The 23136-nt window shown below is 44.7% G+C and overlaps 1 protein-coding gene across 1 annotated transcript in view; it reads left to right on the top strand.

The window, feature by feature from the left end:
• GAD2 (glutamate decarboxylase 2) overlaps window positions 1-22312 on the top strand; it is a 46199-nt gene extending 23887 nt beyond the window's left edge. Inside the window, exons 8-16 of the mRNA XM_044424900.1 lie at window positions 3168-3247; window positions 5279-5333; window positions 10135-10251; window positions 11324-11388; window positions 12302-12380; window positions 14535-14684; window positions 19894-20001; window positions 21489-21578; window positions 22139-22312. Coding sequence (XP_044280835.1) covers window positions 3168-3247; window positions 5279-5333; window positions 10135-10251; window positions 11324-11388; window positions 12302-12380; window positions 14535-14684; window positions 19894-20001; window positions 21489-21578; window positions 22139-22312 — 918 coding nt within the window. The remainder of the gene's footprint in view (window positions 1-3167; window positions 3248-5278; window positions 5334-10134; window positions 10252-11323; window positions 11389-12301; window positions 12381-14534; window positions 14685-19893; window positions 20002-21488; window positions 21579-22138) is intronic.
• Window positions 22313-23136: the final 824 nt, after the last annotated feature.

Raw genomic sequence — 23136 nt, 5'->3', positions numbered from 1 at the left:
CTCTCTCTCTCTCTCTCTCTCTCTCTCTCTCTCTCTCTCTCTGATAGAGGCCTATTGCTTTATTTCCTTACTTGTTAATTATATGTTGTACCTCTTTTTTAAAAAAAATATTTCATATTGGGAAAGTATGCTCTATTGTGACTTGCTTCGAACATGGGTTTTACAAAATGATTCCATTTTTCTTCTGTCCTTTCTCGATGCTGCTCAGGGCAATGTATCTAGTCCTCTCTCAAACCCTTTATCCTCACAACAACTCTGGGAGGTAGCTTACAAAGAGAGATAGGGACTGACTGAATGTTACCCGATGAACTTTGTAGGTGAACCAGGATTTGAAGCTGGACTTCGGCTTATGTCACTGTAATAAGTGAAATCCAGTGGAAACCATTTAGCAAGCAGTGCTAGCAATCAGATAGAGTTAGGCAACAATAACACTTAGCACTTCAGGGTTCAAAGCGCTTCACTTGCATTATGCCAATAATCTTTATGCCTAACCTAATCATCAGCAGAAGTGGAAGTTGAATCCAAGATTTCCTGATTCACTATTCAGATCATCCATCCTGCTGCCCTCCAGTTGTTTTTGACTGCAATTTCCATTAGCCCCAGCCAGCAATGTTCACAGATGCTAGGTACCGTAGACCAAAACATCTGGAGAGCCCCAACTTGGAAAAAGCTGGTCTACAGCATATACATACTTAGACAAAAGAAGTCCTGCAACTCCTGGCATGCCCCAGGCAGCCATGCTGAAAACTGAGTGAGGGGTTCTGTCTATGCCCGTGTAGGGTTGTATCTTAGAGGCTTAACTGCGTTGCCACAGAAGAGTTGTGTGTGTGTGTGTCTCCATTCAGAAAATATTTTAAAGTTCTATACAACTTTAAAAGCAACTCTTCAGATAATCAGAAAAAATTTGGAAGTGGCACGTGTCCCCCACAACCTGAGTTATATAAAGAACTTTTCTGCATAAGGCATGTATTGTACATAGATGAATCTTTATTCAGATGTTTACAGATTCTTTAGGAAATATTATGATTTTCCAAATTTGCTTCTGTTTTTTAAAAGCACTTACCCTATTTTTTAGTCTGGGCAAAGTGTAGGAAAAACTTTCTAGTGTGGGAATTATTTATGAAAGAAAGAAAATCTATCTTCCTACTTCTGTTATTCCACCCAAGCACAGCACCACCTAGAGGTGATGTAGTAGAAAAGCAGGGTAGAGCTGGGATCTTAATTCTACAACACCAAAAATGAAAACAAAGATTAGCAGTCTCACGTAGAACAGCTCTAAGTGCAACAAATAAGGAGCAACCATGACTCATTTTGTGTTGTGTTCCTATGGACCTTTGGGCATAAAATTGCATTTAGCAGTTGATACACTCCTAGGGTTCTGTTCGGTGTTGGTCCTTCTTGGGATAGCTGCAGCCGCTGATCAGCAACATTCCTCCCCGAGCAATTCCCAGAGGGCTAGCCTCAGCCACAGTCCTGGGTCTTCTGCTGGACTCCTTAACTTGCCCAGCCAGCTGGCCTGCCAGTTCACCCCTGTCTTGTGCCCCAGCGGTGGCCAAACTGTCAGACTCCTGTGGCATGAGCACCAGGTACAAGTGGGCAGGTGAGTGGCCAGCTGGCCCAGAAAGAGAAGGCAGGTGGCTGGCCTAGTGGGTCGCTTGCTAGGACTGCCAAGACCTAGGGAGCCCTGCCAGTTGCATGCTTGCGGCAGCACATGCAGAGCAGGGGAGGGGCAGAGGGGCTTCTCGCGAGGCAGAGGGGGGCGCTTGGCATCCTTTGCTGCACCACCTGTTGTGGGTGCCTAATGGTAGGGCTGGCCCTGGCTAGGCCTGCCAGTCTGTTGCAACATGCAGACCGGTCAAGGGCTTTGGGTACATACAGTGCTAAAAATATTTATGGCATAAACCTCTGTGGACTTCAGTCCATGTGTGAAGTGCTCTCTTGAGCTATAGGCATTATAATATAAACCTGTAACCTGAGCCAGGACAAATAAGGACAAGATGGCACTGCTTCCCTTTCCACCGTCAGGTACAAAAGCTGACTGCGCTGGCAGATGGATTTGTTTTCAACATTCATGATAGCACAGGGTTCTCCACTGAACCTGGAAGCAACAGGGCAATTTAGGGGGCGCAGAGTCAGCTGCAAGGCACCCAGTTCTTCCCTTCCTGCCTCCCACCATCTGTCACCCAAGACAACTGCCTCATCTTAGAAACATAGAAACATAGAAACAGAGCGAGTCAGAAGGGACCTCCTGGGCCATCTAGTCTGACCTCCAGCACCAGCCAGCTCCGCTCACAACATGCCCATTCTTGCTTCTTGGTAGAATGGTACAAGCCTGTGACTCAGATTCATACACTACAGTATAATTCTGTACTTGTAAATTTTTAAAAAGCATCATATTGTGCTTATTATGCTGCATTTTAGGATTGTACTTGCTTACCAAGAGAGCTTTGGCTATTGAGAGGTATAGAGGTGTAATAAACAGACAAGACATGATAAGTGGGGGAGGTTGTAAGCAGTGAAATTAAAGGGAAATGAAATGCAGAGCCTGGCGCAACCAATGCCCAGAAGTTTGTGTTATCAGCAACAAGTCTTTTGAGAGTGGCCGCTGTGAAGAGAGCATTGGTGCTGTCTGTACTGTTCTGCACTTCATTTCCCTCTGACCTTGTTGTTTACATTGATGTCATCCCTACCAGCAATCATGTGGACATTATTATTATCTTCATTTCCATACCACCCCACAGACAAAGCTCTCTGGGTGGCGTGTATTTGTAACTGTGAAAAACACTTCATGCTTTCATACAGCGAACTGTGTGTGTTTCTCACCTGGCACTTCTCAGATGCATTGGACCTCAGCTCCTAGCATCAGATGGCTGGAAAAGATGGGAACTGTAGCGCCGGTCATCTGGAGGAAGCCAATCTCATGCCACAATGAATGTGTTAGGCTTTTAATGTGCCACAAGAGTCTCTCTTGTCTTTAGTCCTAATATAACTGTTCAGTGCTCTGCATGAAACTCCCCCTTCTCACCACGGCTTGCACAGGGGACATGCGTAAGAGTGTGATTTGCACAGGAGATATTCCTAGTAGATTGTTCCCATGGGTGCTCCTTCATGATCCTTTCATAGTCAAAGAAGCAAGCATTGCATAAGATAATCAATTGCTTTTTCAGAGTCATTTCTCTGTGAAGAAAGGAGCAGCAGCCTTAGGAATTGGGACTGACAGTGTGATTTTGATCAGGTGTGATGAAAGGTAAGCACATCTGTAATCGTCCTAAGAAGACCTGTGCTGCAATACAGCAGGAAGAAAGGAAGGAAGGAAGGAAGACGTGTTCTGAATCACTTCTCCACACAGGACTAGGACAGAATCCTGCCCCAAATCCTGGGAAGGCCCTGCTGGTCAGTTTCAACGGTACAAGGCCAGATGGACAAGGCCTGGCTTGGTATAAGGCAGCTTGCTATGCTCCTAGGGGGGTGCAATCTGCACTGGGTGATGTTTTGGCATCTTGGGCAGAGTGATGCAGAGGCAGCTAGAAGGCATCCAGAGGGCCATGGGATGCCTCGGAGTCCCAGCTCTGATGCTGCAGAGCAGCTCCCGCACTGGGCCTTGGGATCTGCCCTCAGAGCAGATGAGGACGAGCACTTTCAGGGTAGCACGGACAGAACGCTAGAGTGTGGATTGGACTGGCTTAGTCATGCTTAAGACAGACCAAGTGAAACCCGTGAGGCAATTAGTCATGAGTAAGTCTAGATCCAAGGGAGTGTGTGCATTTGCGTGTGCATTTTCAGATTGACAGAGATGTATTATTTACATCAAGGTATGGTGCTCTGTTATAAAAATACAGAATGACCCAGCTGATGGGTCCTTGGACATCCTGCTTCCACACATCTACCTCCTCACCACCACTGTCGCCAGTTCTGCTGCTGCTCCTCCACTTTCTCGTCATAGCTGCCACTTCCTTGCCTGACAGGCAGAGGGTCAGGGAGCAAGAGGGCAGTGCCATCTATGGCTGCTCCTCACCAGCAGCACTGTGGCCTGGGCCAGAAGGAGAAGCAGGTGGCAATGGTGAAGGGGAATGCAGCTCCAGCAGGGTCCAGTCAGTGGACCCCTGCTGGGGTGTGGGCCCTCAGCAGGTGCCCAACTTTCCCTGTCTTTGATGCTAGCCCTGAATATAAATTAATGAGAGAATGAGAAGATGGGCATTGAACTGCAGCCTTCATAAACCTAAGTTGATATGTATTAGAAAGCCAGTCATGACAGTAGATATGTAGATAGTTCATTCGGTTAAATTCTCAGATTAAGTGGAACTCTGGGTAGATCAGCTTAAATTGATGGAGCAACATTAAATGGACCAGCATAAGAAGTCCGTGGACTTCAGTCTTAAGGTTTTTCCATACCTTCAATAGAATCATGTACTCCTTGGACTGTATGACAACATATTGCAGGTAGGGCAATCTCATGACTGACTGTTTCCCCATTTTAAAAATTCCCTGGCCATTAGACTGTTAGCTTTGCAGACAGAATGATTCTGGCCTAGCCATTTACTGATGTAGTATTTTCCAGATGCAGGAAGTTATCTTATGTATGGGGAACATTCAAATGTATGATTCCCTGAGCTGCTTTCTGAGATAGTATGGCCCCTGGAAGGCTGTAAGATGTGATGCTTCTACATACATATATGTTTCCTTTTCAAGTTCTCTCTCTCTCTCTCTCTCTCTCTCTCTCTCTCTCTCTCTCTCTCTCATTCTCTCTCTCGGAATTGGTATCAGGATTATTCAGCCAGTCTCAGGACTGTACCAGTGCAATAGCCTTTTTTATTGTGGTATGCAAGAGTCTGGATCAGTGCTTGAATTGCAGGGATTGTTTATCAAGCACCCACACTTGATTTAACGAGAAGCAAGAGTGCTGACCTTCAGTGAAGAGCTGAATGATCTAATCAACCATATTTTCACATTCAGCCCTTTGATTTCTACATATTCAGTCTCTCCACTAAGGATAAGATCAGATGCTGACTGGAAAGAGCTCAGATTTGCATAAATAAGAGCAAAATATGGCTTCCAACCTAGTCATCATCTAACTCAGATTCTGTAAGAAGGCAGATAATGAAGGGGAAAATGCATTGCTTTATGAGTGGCTAGTGAAGCTTGTGTTTCTGAAGATTAACAATAGAGAGATTCCCATGAATCAACAATATCTCATCCCACTTAAATAATTTGAGTTACAATCTGATCAGAAAATTCTGGTGCCAGATCATACCCATTAGGTTTTTATTGTTTATTCCAGAGGGAAAATGATCCCATCTGATCTTGAAAGGAGAATTGTTGAGGCAAAGCAAAAGGTAAGTAAACTCCCAGTTATGGTCACTATTCCATAGTGAAAAAAGACAGTTTTCTCATGACCTTTGCATGCATATAGGCCCTGGCTCTCTGAACTCTGTTTCTCTGAATTCAGGAAGCAGTTGATTTTACTATTTTTGAGTTGTTTTGTAATGTGTGGAGGCTTCAGCCTTGGACAGGAACATATCGAAAGAACATAGTTTTTCCTGTGAGGACTGCCTATTGAATTTTAGTCTTATTTTTCTAAGTTGTGCCATGCCATAGAATTTTCCCTCTCTCCCTTCCTTCCTCTCTCCCTCCCTTCCTTCCTTCAAAATATGAGTTTAGGAATAAGAGAAGAGCTATGTTGGATCAGACCAAAGATCCGTTTTGCTCAGCAATCTGTGGATGTAGCGCTGAACTAGTTGTCTGCAGGAAACCCACAATTAGGGCCTTGAGCAATGAACAACGTCCTACTGATGTTCCCCAAGAAGTGGCCTCCACAAGTGCCCTGCTTCTGACAGGGGAGGGAGCACAGAGCCATCAGGACCAGCAGCCACTGAGAGCCTGCTCCTCTGTGAATTTGCTCAGTCCCTTTTCAAGCCACCCAAACAGCTGGCCATCAGCAGACCTCATGGAAATGGATCTCATCGTTTAACTCTGCACGGTTTAAAGAAGTGCTTCCTTACCACTTCTGGTTTGCATTCCTAATGAAGGGTTCAGTCCACCCATTCACCATCTGAAGTGGAGAAACAGGAAGGGTTTTTAAAATATATATAGCATTGTGTGTCTGAAACGGAGGAGATGGTGTCTGTGGCAAAACCAAAGCGCTGGTGCAGAACTTAATGTCCAAACGACCAAATTTGGCCATCCACAGTTCCCAGTCCAGCACTCATCAGTTTCCGGACGGATGTGCCCCTTCTCCTTTCCCCCCAGTCACCAACCATTTGGTGTTTTGTACAATGTTTTCCCCATTCCAAATGGCGACAGTGTTTCTTAATGCCACCTCAGGCTTCATTACTAGTGGTAAAGTTTTCAGCTAAAAAGAGCTAGTGTTTTGGGCCTGCCCCTTTTTCTTGGCCCATCCACCACTGGCAAGCAGCCCCCCATATGTCTCCAAAATAGAGTTAAGCCCTTTGGCAGAAAGTAATTCAGCACCCCTAAACCAAGCAATGGGTTGGATCTAAGGTCTGACTGCCATTGACCCAGGAGTCCCGCGGGCAGAAGATGCCTCTCCCTCCTTGTCTGGTATTCCCCACCCAGTGCTACAGATCATCACATTCTCCTTCCATGTGGTGGACTGGATTGGACTGGAGGCATGATTTTTCAGGGGCCTGGAGCAACTTCTATGCAGAGCAGGGGGTTGGAAATTCTGGTTCTACCAGATTCATTGCACAGGCCTAAATCTGGATCGAACCCACTGGGTTTTAATTATGTTTGGATTTTTCTTAACACCAGCCCCCAAACATATTGTTTGAAAACCCTTCCATCGAGAAGAGTAGACTTAAAGTACTATAACATTTTCTGTGGGAACTGTTTATAGAAGGCTTCTTTTATGTAGACACACTTCTAAATCTAAACAGTCTGACTTTGGCTGCCCCTTATATCATCCAACTGAAGCCGACAGAATGACGTCGGCCCATGTAGGCTTCTCATTCAACAGGGTTCAGAAATGAAATGCAAACATGGCCTTTCCAGATGGCAATGTTGTTATGTGTCAGGAAAAGCTCTGTGTAAACAAAACATTTTTATTGTCTTGGCAATCTGCTGCCACCTGCAGGGAGTAACTACAATAACTTGGCAAACGGAAAGGGTAAAGAGATAATTGAATGTCTTTATTTATTCAAAGTGAGTTTTAGGGTGCCTTTAGGGTGCCTTGTCCACTCTCAGAGCAGTGGACAAGATAAAAACAGTAAAAATCTATGTGACTGAAGTACAATAGAAACGCACTTTAATACAAATACAGAAAAGAACAAATAGTACCAGGGAAATCTACAACCTCTCATGCTATAGAAAGCCACAGTCAAACTATTGCATAGTCAAGCCAAAGCAAAACTAATAAATCTTCAGAGCTTTTCTGAAGACCTGTAAGAAACATGAGCCATACAGTAAGCCAATTCTAGAATAGACTAACACATACAACAGCTTAAAAATTAAATAGTGTTAACCTGGCATCTAGATGGTCATAGCATCAGCATTAATTAAAATTTTAGGGTTGCTACCACTGAGAAGGCCACTCTCCTTTGTTCATACTTGACAACTATCCCTTGGTAAAGGAATCTGGAGAAACGTCTTCTCTAAGAAATGCAAAGCACAGACAAGTTAGAATAAGGATATATTTTCAGTTACTTGGGTCCTAAGCCATTTAGGGTTTAAAGGTAAGCAGCAACACCTTGAATTGTCTCAGAAGTAAATGGGCAGTTAATGTCATTCTTTTAGAATGGTGCAATAAAATTTCCTCTGGATTGCCAGTTAGAATTCCGGCCACTGCATTCTGCACTAATTGCAACATCTGGACTGTGTTTGAGGGCAACCCCATGTACAAAAAATTACAATAAACCAGGTAGGCCATTACCAGAGCATGGATCTCTATGAGCAGAGTATTCCTGCCTGGGAACAGCCATAACGAATAAATCAGCTTGAAAAAAGCTACTCCATGCCACTAAGGCGGCTTAGCCTCCAGGTGACCACTCTGGAACCGGGACTATAGCCCAGATGAGATGTTTGTCCTTTTAGGGTGCACCATTCCAGTTCCACAGCCTCACTTGTAGGCAGGGATTTGTGCTGCTATAGTTTGGGTTGCAGGGTTCTACCAGGCCCAGATCCTTGTCAGGGATCTGAGTGGTCCAGGATTCACAGGGAACTGGACATGAATAGATCAGAACCAGACAGCACTCTAAGTGGGGCTAGAAGCCAGACAGGATTGCCTGTGTGCTACTCCAACAAAGAGCAGAGCAAGACTAAGCCTTAAGTAGGAGCTTGGCTTCCTTTAGGTGAACCTGGTCCCCTTCCACACTGACTTAGGCTTTGTCTCTCGAAGAGAACTGGCTTATTTTAGCAGCCTCAAGTTGCCCCAGTTGTGGGATGTGAATTTGTTCATGGCTAATGCCCACAGAGTGTGAAGAAAGAAGGCATCTGGTTGTAGGAGAGCCAACCAGGCATGTGTGAGGAATGTGTTTGGAGGTGGGAATCCAGCAGATCCCCGGTGCCCAGCTCCCCAGGCTTCGGTCGGCTTTGCCGCAGCTCTGCTTCCGAGCACCCAGCAAGAACTGCTAGCATTTTCAGGAGCGGTTGCTGGGAAGTGTGCCCCTTGCACTGTTGAAGCAGTGCCCCTCTTCTTTCCGTGCCCCTCTTCTGTGCCTGGTCCTGCCACTGCCAGCTGCACCAGGAAGGGAAGGTTGCTTGCTGGGAATGGTACCTGGCATGCCTGCTCATGGCATCCCCAACCTTCTTCTGCATCCTGCAACCGCTCTTTGAGCAGTGCCTGTACCTGACAGGAAACACTGCTGCTTGTGCAGCTGAGGTCCATGAACATTCACAGGCTTCCTCTTGGCTTGCCTCCCTTCGCAGGACTGAGCCAAGTGTGAGAGCATGTCTGTGGATGCGGGAGGGACAGATTTTGAAAGGGTTTGTCCCAACCCTAGAGCCAGCTCCCAGGATATCTTTTGGAAACTGAGTCTGGGGAAATGGAATCTTTGTGATGCCTCTCCAGGGCCAGTTCCTTAACTCTGGACTCACCTCCTCACAGCGCAAAGGATTAGGGTACCCTGCAGGTAAATGTTTGGAGTCCTGGTCCATGGCACCATGCCCATGTGTCCCATGGCTCTTTCTGCCCCCTGACAAAAAATCATGGAGGAGCAGGGGAGAGGTGAGGGGGAGCTGTGGGGCTGCTTGCTGCTGCCCCCCTATGGGGTGAAACCAGAAGGACCAGCACCACTACTTCCCTGCAGCTGAAAGCAAGCAAGCGCAGCCCCTCTCCTGCACTGGCTTCCTCATAATGCGCTTTGCTTTTAAATACACGTGTATTTCATGCATGTTGTTGTCCCTTGAGGCACAAGAACAAAGGAGACAACTGGGGAGCCTTGAAGAGCAGTTGCAAACTTAGTTTTTCAAAGGACAAGTGAGGGGAAGGAGGAATCAGTGTTGCTCTCCAGGTCACTAGGCAAGTCGGAGTAGAACTTGGCCCATCCAAGGTTCATTTCTTTATGTTTTTGTTCAGTTAGTCAATTTGTTGCTTCAACTATTTTAAAAAGGGGATCATTGGCAGCTCTTCCTGCCGCCTCACAAACACTCACTGAGAAGCAGAAACTGCTGTGCTGCTTACTCTTGTCCTCGCACCTCCCCATGTGGTGAAGCTTGCAAGATCAGCATCGCACTCAGTGACAAGTGAAAGTAGCCCCGTTCCCATGCTGACTTTCTCACAAGTCAGCACTATCGAAATCAATGTGATTTCCTTCACATCTGAATAAAGATGTGTTTTGGTGAGTTTGGTCTGAAAAAATGTTGAAGCTCTGTTCTTTCAAAGGACAGGGAAGGGAGGAAGTAGCATTGCACCTGCAAGTCAGAAAGGGAGAGAAAAGGAGAGGAATTGGAACGGGGAAGGGGGGCAGAAAGCAATGGAAGGCTCGTTTTCTTTGAGTTGTTGCCATTTTAACAAAGCCCCAACAGAACGCTTCTCTCCTCTCGTCCTCCTCCGGGGACTCCAGCCTTCTGGTCTGTTCACCTTGTCCTCGAATAGTACCACAAGTTTAGCATACAGAGCTGTTGGGTTGCATATCTAAAGTATATTAGCTCCACTAGAACATTTTCTTGCTTTTCCCATAGGGATTTGTTCCATTCTTAGTAAGTGCCACAGCAGGAACTACTGTATATGGAGCATTCGATCCACTGATAGCCATTGCAGATATCTGCAAGAAGTACAAGATCTGGATGCACGTGGATGTAAGTATAGAATTAGCACAGGATAGAAGCGCTGGGTTACAAATATGAGATCATCTAGCAATAAAGCCTCATAGATTCTGTTTATTTATTGAACAGATTTATATACCAATTTAAAATATATTTAAAATATTTCTTAACAATTCACAATATATATTAAAATACATAAAATGCACACATGCACACACATATAATAAAAATAAAGTATATTAGAACACCACCATAATTACAGACAAACTTACCAAACAACACATTCACTTAGGGAAGGCCTGAGTAAAGCAATGGGCCTTTCATTGGCACCTAAAGTAGGATACAGCTCGTGCTTCCCAATGGCTGGTGGGCAGATCATTCCTTAAGTTGGGTCCCACCACATCGAAGGCCCACCTTCTGTTTGCTGCAAGAGAGCAGTGCGCGAGCTAAATGCAAAACTGCACAATGGTTCTTTTTTTGCAAGCAGTCTTTTCTTTTGCTCTAACCTATCAAGAATGCATGGACAACTGTGATGTACAGAATGGTGGGGAGGGGGGAGTGAAAGGAAGTATTAGTTGATTCACAGCTGGAGTAATGGACATAGCTATCTAAAAGGTGAATCCCATTAGATCATTAAATCCAGGGTCTAAAGTTACCTAGCTTTATTGCAGAATTATTCATCCCCAATAATTGATATTCAAAGATATATTGCCTCTGGATATGGAGGTTTCATTTGGTTCTCATGGATACCAGTGTGGACAGTAGACCCATCTTCCACAAATCTGTCTTATTTATTTATTAGATCTGCACAAGTGGTTTACAAAGTGAGTGATGGCAGTTCCTTGCATCGAAGGAAATATGATCTTCCTCTTTTGCTAAGCCACCTAACCTTGTGCCATCATCACGTCTTGTGGCGATAAATGCCAAACTCACAACTAGATCCCCGCTGCTCATCAATATCCATATTCTGTGGTTTCATCTCCGCATTTTTAGCTCTGTCATCAACTGCACAAAGAGCAGGCCCCAACAGACTTGCACCTTTGGAACTGGGTCCCCGAATTCAATATCCATGAGCACAACTCATATTAATTGTCTTCTTTTCCAGGGAGCGTGGGGCGGTGGGCTGTTGATGTCAAGAAAGCATAAATGGAAATTGAATGGTGTTGAAAGGTAGGCTGATGGGAATATGATTAGATACTGCTCAGTACTGCAGCGATTGCCCCCAAACTCCTACAGATTAAAATCAATCCATGTGCTCTTGCCGAATGCAGCACTGGAAACTATTTTTCAAGCTCTGATTACTATCGGAAATGATGAACTAGATCTTTACATCGCATAACGAGCCTAGCACAGTGCCTTTCATTTCATCTGATTTACCAAGGCCTTTTTCTGATCATCCTTTGTCACAAAAGCTAGGAGCTACATTGTGTTTTACATTCCAGGTAATATATTCAAAATGTAATGACAGAGTGCAGGAAAGGGGCAAATCCATATTTCGGTGGAAGGAGGGTACAGTCTGAATTTCGCTCAGGAAAGCATGCAGTCCATGCAGTTTCCATGGAAATCCACCCATCTGGGCTGAACAGATTGCGCTGGTTCTGCTTGGGTTCCTTTCAGTGGTGTGGACTGGCAGCCATTAACACGGCTGCTTAGCATGCATGTCTCAGATGCTGAAACTGCACATCCATTGCAGAAAATTAGCGCTCTCTGGGCATGCTCCTCAGCACCCAATGTTTGCACTGGTGGTCTTCAATGTGCCTCGTTTTCAGTACTCAGTGCTAACTGAACATAGCATTTCAACAGTTTCAGATATTTTAAAATAATATTCCACATTTACAGTATTTCCAGTAGAATATCTGGCAGGTAAATGACTTTTTCATCAAAAAGGTAGAAGTATCATCTTCCCTCCTAATTCACCCACCCTAAAACCAAACAAAATATCACTTGCAAATTCCAAAGCTCTGTAAAAATATTGCATGATGAAGAAAAACTCAAACAGCCATACCAACTCTTTGTTTTTTAAAGAAAATCAAACCTAAATGTTCTAAGAATGTCTCCCTTCAAAGTTTGGTTGTTATTCTAGGGCCAATTCTGTGACATGGAATCCACACAAGATGATGGGGGTCCCACTGCAATGTTCTGCCCTGCTTGTTCGAGAAGAGGTATGTCTCCAAGGGTTTGCATCTCTACTCTCTCTGCACCTTTGCCTTTTAACGTGCTCGGTATTTTTAATCATGATAGAAAATGTGGTGAAGATTGCATCAGAACCCCCTCCCCAAAAAAACCCCCAAAACCTGCAGCCACTTTCATAGAGGAGCTGGAATTTTATTTTATTTTATTTTATTTTATTTTATTTTGTTCCTTCATGTTCCTCAGCAGTTTATTGGATATTCACCAGTGAGAATATCAGGAATAGTGGACAAACTTTTCTGAAAAACAGTTTTCTTTCTCCAACCAATCTCTCCAGATCTATATATCTCAGCTCATTTTTTAATGTCAAGGGTTGTATTTTCTTATGGATATCCCATTAAGGCTGCAAGTCAGCAGGCAGTGGACAAGACCCAAGCCAAAAATGGATAAGTCACTCCTTTTTTGCTTTCTGCTGCCCTCCTTTCTCTTTCAGCTGCCTGAACTGAACATGAGGGCTGGTCCAGCCCAATCACCACACTTTAGCTTCAAGGATTCTCCCTTCTCTAGCCTGTTAGTTCTCTGAACAGGCCAGGTGTGCTCTTTTGGCCTCCAGAGCTTGTCTGAGAAAATGATGCATCAGCACCTCTCCCAGGCAGAGAACAAGAGTCATGCCTCTTGCTGTGGACTTTATAAGGCTGCTCTCTCCCATTATTGTCAGATGCACCCGGGCTCCTCCCACTTCCTGGGAACAAAGCTGATTTGTAAGGTAAACAGCTTTGTTCTCACAGCAAAGGCAAGGCTTATCTATGGAATAATTGCAGAAGCAACTTCAAGGCCATTATCTCTGGCTGCTCTTCTTAAGAGACGTTGGCATGCTTTTGGCCGCTGGGAAACTTTGCTACACTATCTGTTGGATCTCAATAACCTCCTTGCCATTCTTCTGATAGCACCTGAAAATTCAGCTCCTCTTTCATTTTTCTTTTATTTCCAGCTCAGTGGGCAGCCAGGGAAGGGGCAGTTCACTCTTGCTAGAGTTCTGAGGGCATGGAGAGGGCTTTTGAAATCAGGCCAATGGCTACACGAAATTAGGCTGAGGCTGCAGGTTGCCTACCCCTGATTTATTTTTCCCTTCCCAGAGTAGTGCTCAAAGTGACTAATGAAATAAGGAAATGAGCAAAAGCAGCCAGCATCGCTTTCTGGGAATGCTTAGTCAGCTAGGACTGGAGCCACTGGAACACAATACCTCGAAGTCCCATAAGGGACAAGTATCCCAGAGGGACACAATGATGTTCACTGCTGGGAGTTCCAGCAGGGATGCAGGTGCTCCATCTAGCTCTGGATGTAATCAAGCCAGGACCCAAACAGGAAGAGGATCCAGTTTTATTAAAAACAAAAACACAAAGCAGAACAAACCTGATGTATCAAGGCTACCACTTGCTCAAAACAAAGGAAAGTCAAAACTCACTGATCATTATCGAGGCTTCTAAGAGTCAGTGAGGACGTCTTCAGGTCAGATCTTACCATGGCCTCCTTTACAGAAGCATGATGTGCTTGGAAGGTTTCATTAAAGTCTCCACTATGCAACTCACCCCTTGGGTACCTTTTATGTGCTGGGATGGACAGAGATCCAAAGGGCATGTGGTCGGCCTTACCCTCCAATAACTTGTCCACCAATAAAAATGTGTGGCCTCAGATGATTGTTGAGTGTGTTTTAGCTTGTAGGTTTTTTGTGTGGGGCAACAGTGAAGCTCAGCAGGCTTTTGATCAGGATTCTGCATGAATGAAGCATTTTGTAGCACTCGGGTTCCATGGAAACTGTATGTGCTTCCTCAGAAGACTATCTTAGCATTCTCTGAATGAAGAAAGCAGCTGAAATGAGGCTGCCTGTTCTAATAAATTCTAGTAGACATTGTTAGTTACTAGGAATAGCCATGTTTACAACAACTGCCAGGAAATGGATGACGAATGGTAGGAGATGGAGGGGAAAATAGCCTAGAACCTGCATCCTTTCCATGTCACAGCTGTTGCAGCCATCAAAAAAACGCATCAGTTATTTCTTGCAACCCTTTAGGAAGGGTTGCCTAGGAAGCTTTTGCTTGAAGGCATGAAAACCATGCATCCTTCAGGATATGCCTGTCTCTCCCCCCTCCCCTCCTCCCCTCCCCTCCCCTCTTTTGTTTTTAAAGGGGCTGATGCAAAGCTGCAATCAAATGCATGCTTCCTACCTCTTTCAACAAGACAAGCACTATGACCTGTCATATGACACTGGAGACAAGGCCTTGCAATGTGGGCGCCATGTTGATGTCTTCAAGCTATGGCTGATGTGGAGGGCAAAGGTGAGCATGCATCCGTGCCATATGCTTTAAGAGCAATGGTCACAAATGAGTTCTCTCTTTGACTTGTAAAAATTCTGTTTGAAAGAACAGTAGATAAGCCCAGGTGTTTTGGTTTGCTGACTATAGGCTTCACAGTCTCAATTAATAAAACCTGCCACTCCATCCTCCTCCTCCTTCCCACTTTTAAATGCTGGGAGAAGGAGCAAGAGAATTTACTTTGGAGAGCAGGAGCCAGCAGGACAAGGATGGGGAACTGTCCTGATGAGCTCCTGGGATACCTCCTGGAGGCTGGTTTATATCAGGGAAAAGTGTAACTGACCTTTCCAGGGATATAAAGATAATCAAGGTAGGGGGCAATTTGAAGCAGGCTGTGGGGCTCTCATTTCAATTTGGTTTGGAAAAAAGTGACCAGCACTCCCCGGGATGGCCACTTACATATTTTCAAATAAGAGGGTATCCATCCCCTCTCCCACAAAAAAAAAAAAGGAAAGATAAAAGAGGACACTGTTTGCATAAAATTTGCATTTGTAAATTTATATGTATGGATGCAAATCTGGAAATGATTATTAAATTTAAATAGAAATATAATACATCTCACAAGTGTGAAAAACCCATATGAGGTGTGGCCACATGACCCGTGTGCCTCCACAGTCTGCTGTGAGATTGTGGGCAAATTCAAGGCCCAGATCTGGCAGCTCCTCATCTTCAAACTGAACATAGACAGGACAGCTATCCAACTAAGGCAGGTGCGAACATCACAACAACCCAGCCTGGCAATCAGGGTGGATTGGTTCTTCTGTGAACAACAAACAGCACGCCTAACAGAACATCAGACTTATCATGGGTGGTTTTACCCCTCTCCCCTTGGTCCTCCAAGCAGGAGACACCCTAGTATGACTCCGTCTGGTCAGATATTAATGGCTGAACTTCAGTTACTGCGGCCCGATGATGTGGACAAGGTGCTTGGACAAGTACGTCCTACCACCTGCTTACTCAACCCTTGCCCTTCGTGGCTGCTGACCAAAGCCAAACACGGGATTGGTTCCTGGATCCTGGAGGTTATTAACGCCTCTCTGAGGGATGGCCAAGTGCCCACTCCTTTAAAGGAGGCAGTAATCAGGCCTGTCCTAAAGAAGGCGTCTCTGGATCCAAAGATGGCCGCCAATTATAAACCAGTGGCCAACATCTCGTTTTTGGGCAAGGTGTTGGAACGGGTGGTGGCGGGACAACTCCGAGCACTCTTGGATGAGACTGATTATCTGGACCCATTTCAGTCTGGCTTCAGACCTGCATACAGTACTGAATCAGCCTTGGTTGCCCTGTATGATGACCTGTGCAGGGAGAGAGACAGGGGGAGTGCATCCCTGTTGTTTCTCCTGGACCTCTCAGCGGCTTTTGATACCATTGACCATGGTATCCTTCTGGATAGGCTTGCGGGATTGGGAGTTGTAGGCACCACGTGGCGGTGGTTCCGCTCCTATCTCAATGGCCAATTTCAGAAGGTGGTACTGGGGGACTATGGCTCTGCGCCATGGCAGTTATGGCAGTTATGGCAGTTATGCCATGGAGTTCCATTTTGTCCCCCTTGCTATTCAACATCTACATGAAACCGCTGGGAGAGGTCATCAGGAGGTGTGGGCTGCGGAATCATCAGTAGGCTGATGATACCCAGCTCTACTCTCATTTTTCACCAATCCAGGTGAAGCAGTGGCTGTGCTGAACTGGTGCCTGGCTGAGGTAATGGGCTGGATGAGGGCCAATAAACTGAAGCTCAATCTAGACAAGACAGAGGTCCTGTTTGTGGGTGGTTCGAGCTCCTGGGTAGGTGACTTGGGCCTTACCCTGGATGGGGTTGCACTCCCTCTAAAGGACAGCATCCGCAGCTTGGGAGTACTCCTTGACCCGGAGCTGTCCTTGGAAGCTCAAGTGACAGTGGTGGCGAGGAGCGCTTTTCTTCAACTTTGGCTAATCCATCAGCTGCGTCCCTACCTGGAGGAAGATTGCCTAGCCACAGTAACACACGCATTGGTTACTTCCCAGATGGATTTCTGTAACGTGCTTTACGTGGAGCTGCCCTTGAAGACAGTCCGGATACGTCAGATGGTGCAAAACAGAGCTGCCAGGATGCTGTCGGGGACTGGGCATTGTTCTCATATAACCCCAGTCCTCTATCAGCTCCACTGGCTTCCCATCGAAGTCCGGGCTCAATTCAAGGTGCTAGTTATTACCTATAAAGCCCTAAACGGCTTGGGACCAGGATACCTAAAGGAACGCCTTCTTCCCTATTTGCCCTCCTACCCCCTGAGATCAGCAGCAGAAGCTTCCTCTGGGAACCCTCTGGGAAAGATATTAGGAGGGTGAGTACCCGGAGGAGGGCCTTCTCTGCGGTGGTGCCCTGTCTATGGAATGTGCTCCCCAGAGAAGTCTGCCTGGCGCCATCGTTATATGTTTTTTGGCACCAGGTTAAGTCCTTTTTATTTAATCAATATTTTAATAAGTTTTAATATTGAATGTTATCATCATATTTTAACTGCAGCCAGAGTGAGTTGTTAATTTATTTACATTATGTTAGATATTTGTATTTTATTTGTGTAAGCCGTCCTGAGGCTTTTGCAAAGGACAGCATACAAATATCCTAAATAAATAAATAGTAAGACCAAGTCATCTCTTCACTGCATTTGGGAGCCTTTTTATTTATTTTTTTGGCTCACTGTGCCTTTTTTCACTTTCATCTTTTCTTTTTGGAGATCACGAAAACTGGTTTCCTTGTTTCATAGAACAGTAGAGTTGGAAGCAGTCAGAGGGCCTTTGGGTCCAACCCCCTGCTCAGTGCAGGACTCCAAGTTAAACTATTCCTCTGGGACAGCTGTCTATATCTGTATCCTGAATGCCATGAGTGTGGAAGAGCCCACAGCCTTCCTAGATTATTGGGTTCATTATAGTATTGCTCTAATAGGAAGTCTGATAGTCAGCTTTCACAATGCCCATTTTGACCACTACGGACAGCTCCCTGAAAGTGTCCAAGTGGAAACTTGAAGGGACCATCTGTGGTTGCAAACCCCAAAATGGGCAGCATCACCTGGACGATATCCGTGGAGGTACCTGCTGGCCACATTCAGGAAGACAGTGTTCCGGGGAGGCGCCAAATGCTCTTCCCCATCTTTGTTTTGGACTGGCAATTGTCAAAATGTAAGCTGTCAAGCCAAACCAAAGAACTAGTGTTCTTTGTTCATGAAATGAGAGTTGGTGGGATTCACTTCCCCTTTGTGGCGAAATCTTTATTTGGAGCAGGAAGGGGAAATACACTGTCTTAAGGAGGTCTCACTTTCCCACTTGTTCCCAATAATCTTCACAGCTCGGTGTCAAACTTCAGCTCCTTTTAAAAGGGGAGTGGCGTCCAGTTAGGCTTTTGGACCTCTGTAAGTGTGAACTTCTGCAGCTGTGCAAGTCCAAATAGAGAGAATATCTTAAAATAGAGAGAATATTTGTGCATATCAGGGGGCTTCCCCATTTTTTAAAAAAGTTTGCAACTGCAGACAGCTCCTCCAAGGTTCTGCTTGCATATTTTGAAGTGCTGTCAAAACAGGGATCGCTGGATTTTGTGATTCAAAAAAAGTGGGCCAGTGCATAGAGGATAAAGGGAGGAAAAGCCACGGGAAGCCAAAAACAGCTCTCAGTCATAATGCGGAGGACAGTGAATCACCCCAAAGTACCACTTGGGCACTTGTGGACCAGTTTCCACTGGCAGTGCCCAGGTCAGGCTGGGAAAACACTTGCCAATCTTGCCACCCACCTCATTCACCACTGGATCAGATGACACAACAATCCATCCTGGGTAGAATAAACACTAGAACAAGGGTTGTTGAGGTGGCTTGTTTGCAAAAACCCATAGCCACCATCGGTAATTCTGGCTGGGTTCAGATGACACAACGGCCAGCCATGGCTCACAGCTCATGGTGTGTCATTAAATCATGAGAACCAGGTTGTAGAGGATATCTTCAAAATAGGAGACAGTCCTCTGGAAGCCCTTGAAATAGATGGCCATGCCTTGCACTCCTGTTCAAAGTCTCTGCTACCCATTTCCCACGATACCTCCACCACACACAAATGCATCCTGCTACCACCCAGGTTTTAGTTCTTTAGTTCCCCATGCTTCATGCGAGGCCTCCAACAAAGGAGAGCTGCATGTCTGTTGCTAGGTAACTGCTGCTCCGCAGTCAAGGGCCAGCCACAGTCCTCTCTGACACAGGATTTCTACCTCAGAAACACACGGAGGCACAGCCCTGAGAGTGAACAGAGGAAGACATGTCAGCTCCCATTCCAGCCACCAGAAACCAAGTGTCACTGAGAGCCCCATCCACCCCTCAGGGTCAGATGAATTGACCACATCGCAATTAGGCTTCCATGTAATCAAGCTAACAGCTTTTGAGAAAGATCAAGGGTTTCGTTGTAGGAATTATCAAAACTAGACATGGTAAAACCATGACTAGAATATTTGTTTCCATGCTGTGCAGCAACTAGGAGTGGCGTATTGTTGTTGTGGGAAACTAATTCAAAATCTGGTCTTTTCTAGGGCATATCTGCAGGGAATCTAAAGGGATAGGTTTATTTGTAGTTTGCAAATGTTGCCAAAAAAAAAGGATTCCTCCTTAATGATTTCAAATTTCTTTACCAAGATTTCCTTAAAAATGAATCAATTCATTTGCTAAAATGGCTTCCATAAACCTATGTTTCTGGTAGTATTTGTTGTATGCCCTCACCATTAACTTGATGTCTTCTTGATATTGGAGTCCTTTGGAAAGGTTGCCTTTAAGTCGGGTGTGCATAACTTGTCACCTGTTAAGTCTAATGCACTCCACCATATGGACCTATGGAGACCTACCAAAAGCCCCATAATATGTTGGCTTGGCCAGTGGAATGGGATTGCTACTAGCCAGGCAGGGGATTATCTAATTCCTGGTGGCCCACAATAACAGAGCTGGTCAGCTACATTCTGTTCAGAGGGTCAAAACTGGAATGACCATATAAACAGTGTCAAAAAGAGGACAAAAGAGGGTTCATATTTGCATGAAATGTGTGGGTGCTATGTTATATGCAAAAGTGCAAATTATGGAAGAATTAGTATAATTTCAGTAGAAATTATTGTTTTCAGATACTGTGTCTTTGTTTTAGTGCACTTCATTGCGTCTTTTCCTCCTTTGTTCCAAAGGGCACTATAGGATTTGAAGCACATATTGACAAATGCTTGGAACTTGCAGAATACCTATATAACAAAATAAAGAACAGAGAAGGCTTTGAAATGGTGTTTGATGGAAAGGTATGTCTTCACTTTGAACAGCTGGAGGGACCTTTGGCACCAATCCTCTGCACACTTATTTGGAAAAAATCACTGAACAAGGAACAATATAATTCCAGATCAACATGCATAGAATTGTTCTGTTAGAGACATTCCCTCAATATGCTAATAGTCATCAATTAATTCATAAAGAAGTCTAGACTGTGCTGGAAAATTAGAAAGTGATACCAAGGGATTGTTTATAAGTGAATTTTTCTTCCCATCAGTGCTAGGAGAAATCAGTGTGAGAGCTGATTCCCATAGTGATTCCTGAATAGGTCGCAAGATTGGTGCAAAGATCCCAGCTAAGGCCTATACCAGTACTAGAAGATGCATGCACCATTGCTGTCAGTCAGACCTCCTGCCTTGCAAACCTCAAAGCTGGGAAAAGGAAGCAAGAGCACTTCCCCCTTCCTTTTCTGAGGGATCCCTTCATTTCCAAAGTAATTTAAGAACCTGCTGGAAAAATGCACCCCTCCTGGAACATGGAAAACCACTTTATCCCAAATCACACTGCTTGTTCATCTAGCCCCAAACTGTCTGTTTCAGCCTTCTGCAACTTTGGGCTTTCCAGATATTTTGGACTACAGCTCCCAGGATTCCAAGCTGAAAATCTAAAATGTTTGGGGGCACCATGTTAAAGAAAGCAGGTCTATTCCAGTGGACCTTGTTCCTCCAACCTCCAAAATGGAGATCATTCCCATTCCCTGCTCCCTGACCTTGTCTAGGATTGGATCCCCGAGGCAGCAGGGATCTAATCCTGGACCTGGCTTTGCTGTTTGACTGAGCTATGAACAAACCTTCCCATGCACAGCAATCCTTTGCCAGTTTAGGCAGCTGACTGGGACATGCTGTGAGTTGCATGCTTTTCTTCTGTCTAAGCTTGCACAGGATTGTGCCTCTGGTTGCTATAATTTCTGTTGGTTTCTAACACACTATTGCTGCTCTCTTAGAGGACTCAGGAAGTTGGCGCAATAGCGGAATCCTATGTGTTTTCATTCAGAAGCAAGCTTCCTTGTACTCAGAGGGCCCATCCCCGCTAAGTCTGTTACTGAGCAGCAAGGCTAAGGTTCAGAATGTCTGAGAAACACTTTGCTATCAAAACACAGACTGCCACCCCCTCAAGCCATGATTTACCCTTTTCGCCTGTAATGTAGTGTCTATTTCAATGTGCACGGCTGGTGCATTAAGTATACATTAATATGATTACTGCTCTGCCAATGCCCAGTGGTGCCTCTGGCACACTTGTATATACCATTTGGACATCTCTTTCTTCAGGAAACATATACTGGGAGCGATGTGTATCACCACATGCACTGATCACAGCAGTGATAATTGTGCCACCGAAAACAAACATGCAGCAATTGATCACTGTCATAGGAAGGGTGACGCTGGGGCAAGGGGTCAGCATGAAATTTATTGCACTTGAGCTGCTCTTAAAATAGGAGGTGTTATTGTTCTCCCATTAGCCTCAGCACACGAATGTTTGCTTCTGGTATGTGCCTCCCAGTTTACGGAATATGGAGGATAATGAAGAAAGAATGAACCGACTTTCAAAGGTAAGGAAACTGCAAGAAGAAGAAATAGAAGATAATTAAAATCGGTTGTTGTTTGCTGATCTCCAGCATCCATCTTGCTGAAGGCGAGGCCCTGGCCAGTTGTTTTACTAGTTTATTTCCAATGGGTAAAACACATTTCCACATGCCCCTTTCCCCCAGTAGCAACCCCTGGTGGGACATGCATGGGCAGAACCACAGAATGTTGTAACAGCAGGACACAGTTGAGTTCTACTAGAGGTTATGGAGCAGGAGTCCCATACAAGGATGGATGTACAGGTAATTGTAGGCTCTAGACTAATTGTGGGACCCTTGTGGTGAAGCCACATGGACTCCATGGGCTTGTGTAGGGCTGTCAAGGTGGATGGCAAGGTGCATTCACCTGCTTCAAAATGTGGTAAGTTCGCAGGGGATCGAGCCCAGCCCTTTGAATGGTGCCTGGGTCTTTTCCCCAGAGCCCCTTCCTGAGTGCCCCCCAGCTGCCCATCTAGCTTGACTCAGAGGATAAACTAAGGGATGATGCCGTAGGATATTGATTTGTTTTTCATGCTGTGTCCGTGAAGGTGGCCCCGGTAATTAAAGCCCGAATGATGGAATATGGTACCACGATGGTCAGCTATCAGCCCCTGGGAGACAAGGTCAACTTCTTTCGCATGGTTATCTCCAACCCAGCAGCAGCTCACCAAGACATCGATTTTCTGATTGAGGAAATAGAGCGCCTTGGGCAAGATTTATAATCACGTGGTCTGCCAGACCCTCTGAAATGTCTCTAGGTAGACAATTAAGTTGTCACAAACTGTGGTGAATGTATTTGTAGTTTGTTCCAAAGTGAATCTATTTCTATATTGTGGCGTCAAAGTAGAGTACAATTTAAAATCAAGAACATTGCTGCTCTTATAAGTCTTTCTTTTCCCCCTTGAGTTTGTGAATGCCCCTTTTCTGATAAGATAATATACAAAAGCCTGCATTCACATAATCAGAAAGAAAAATATGCTTACAGTCCCATCCTTCAAATTTTAGTACAGGTAGTAAATGCAGTAGTTTATGTTAAAAGTAGCCATAGAGGAGTGTCAGATTTGCCCCCAAATGGTCACAGAATAAAATGGGGGGATGTAAACCATAAAACAAAAATTTGTGTTAAAATGATGAAATTTTGCCTTTTTTTCTTATTCTATTATAACAGAATTTCTAATTTACATGCAACATTTCAGATGTATTTAAATACATATAATTTTACAAAAGAAATATATAAATAAATATATATATATTAAAAAGATCCTATTTTGTAAACTATAGATTTTTTATTTTATATGGGTTATAAAGACTGCAGGGGCAAATTAATAAATAATAATAATAATCAATAGAAATGATCCTTTATTTTCCTTCAGAGGAGGTGCATCAACTATTTAACAATGCTTATTTTGAGACATAAGCCCATGTCAGTTCTTAAAAAGAAATATCTCTCTGTTCTACATGTCACTCTATTTTCTACATCTCCAGAGTTAAGTACTACAAAACCTCATGAGATTACTACAGCTCTCAAGCAAGCAAGCAAACAAGC

The sequence above is a fragment of the Varanus komodoensis genome, unplaced genomic scaffold (genome assembly GCF_004798865.1).
Source record: "Varanus komodoensis strain SLA01 unplaced genomic scaffold, ASM479886v1 scaffold15, whole genome shotgun sequence".
Taxonomy (NCBI): Eukaryota; Metazoa; Chordata; class Lepidosauria; order Squamata; family Varanidae; genus Varanus; species Varanus komodoensis.
Note: the sequence above shows the minus strand (reverse complement) of the source record. Positions and strands in the feature narration are given on the sequence as shown.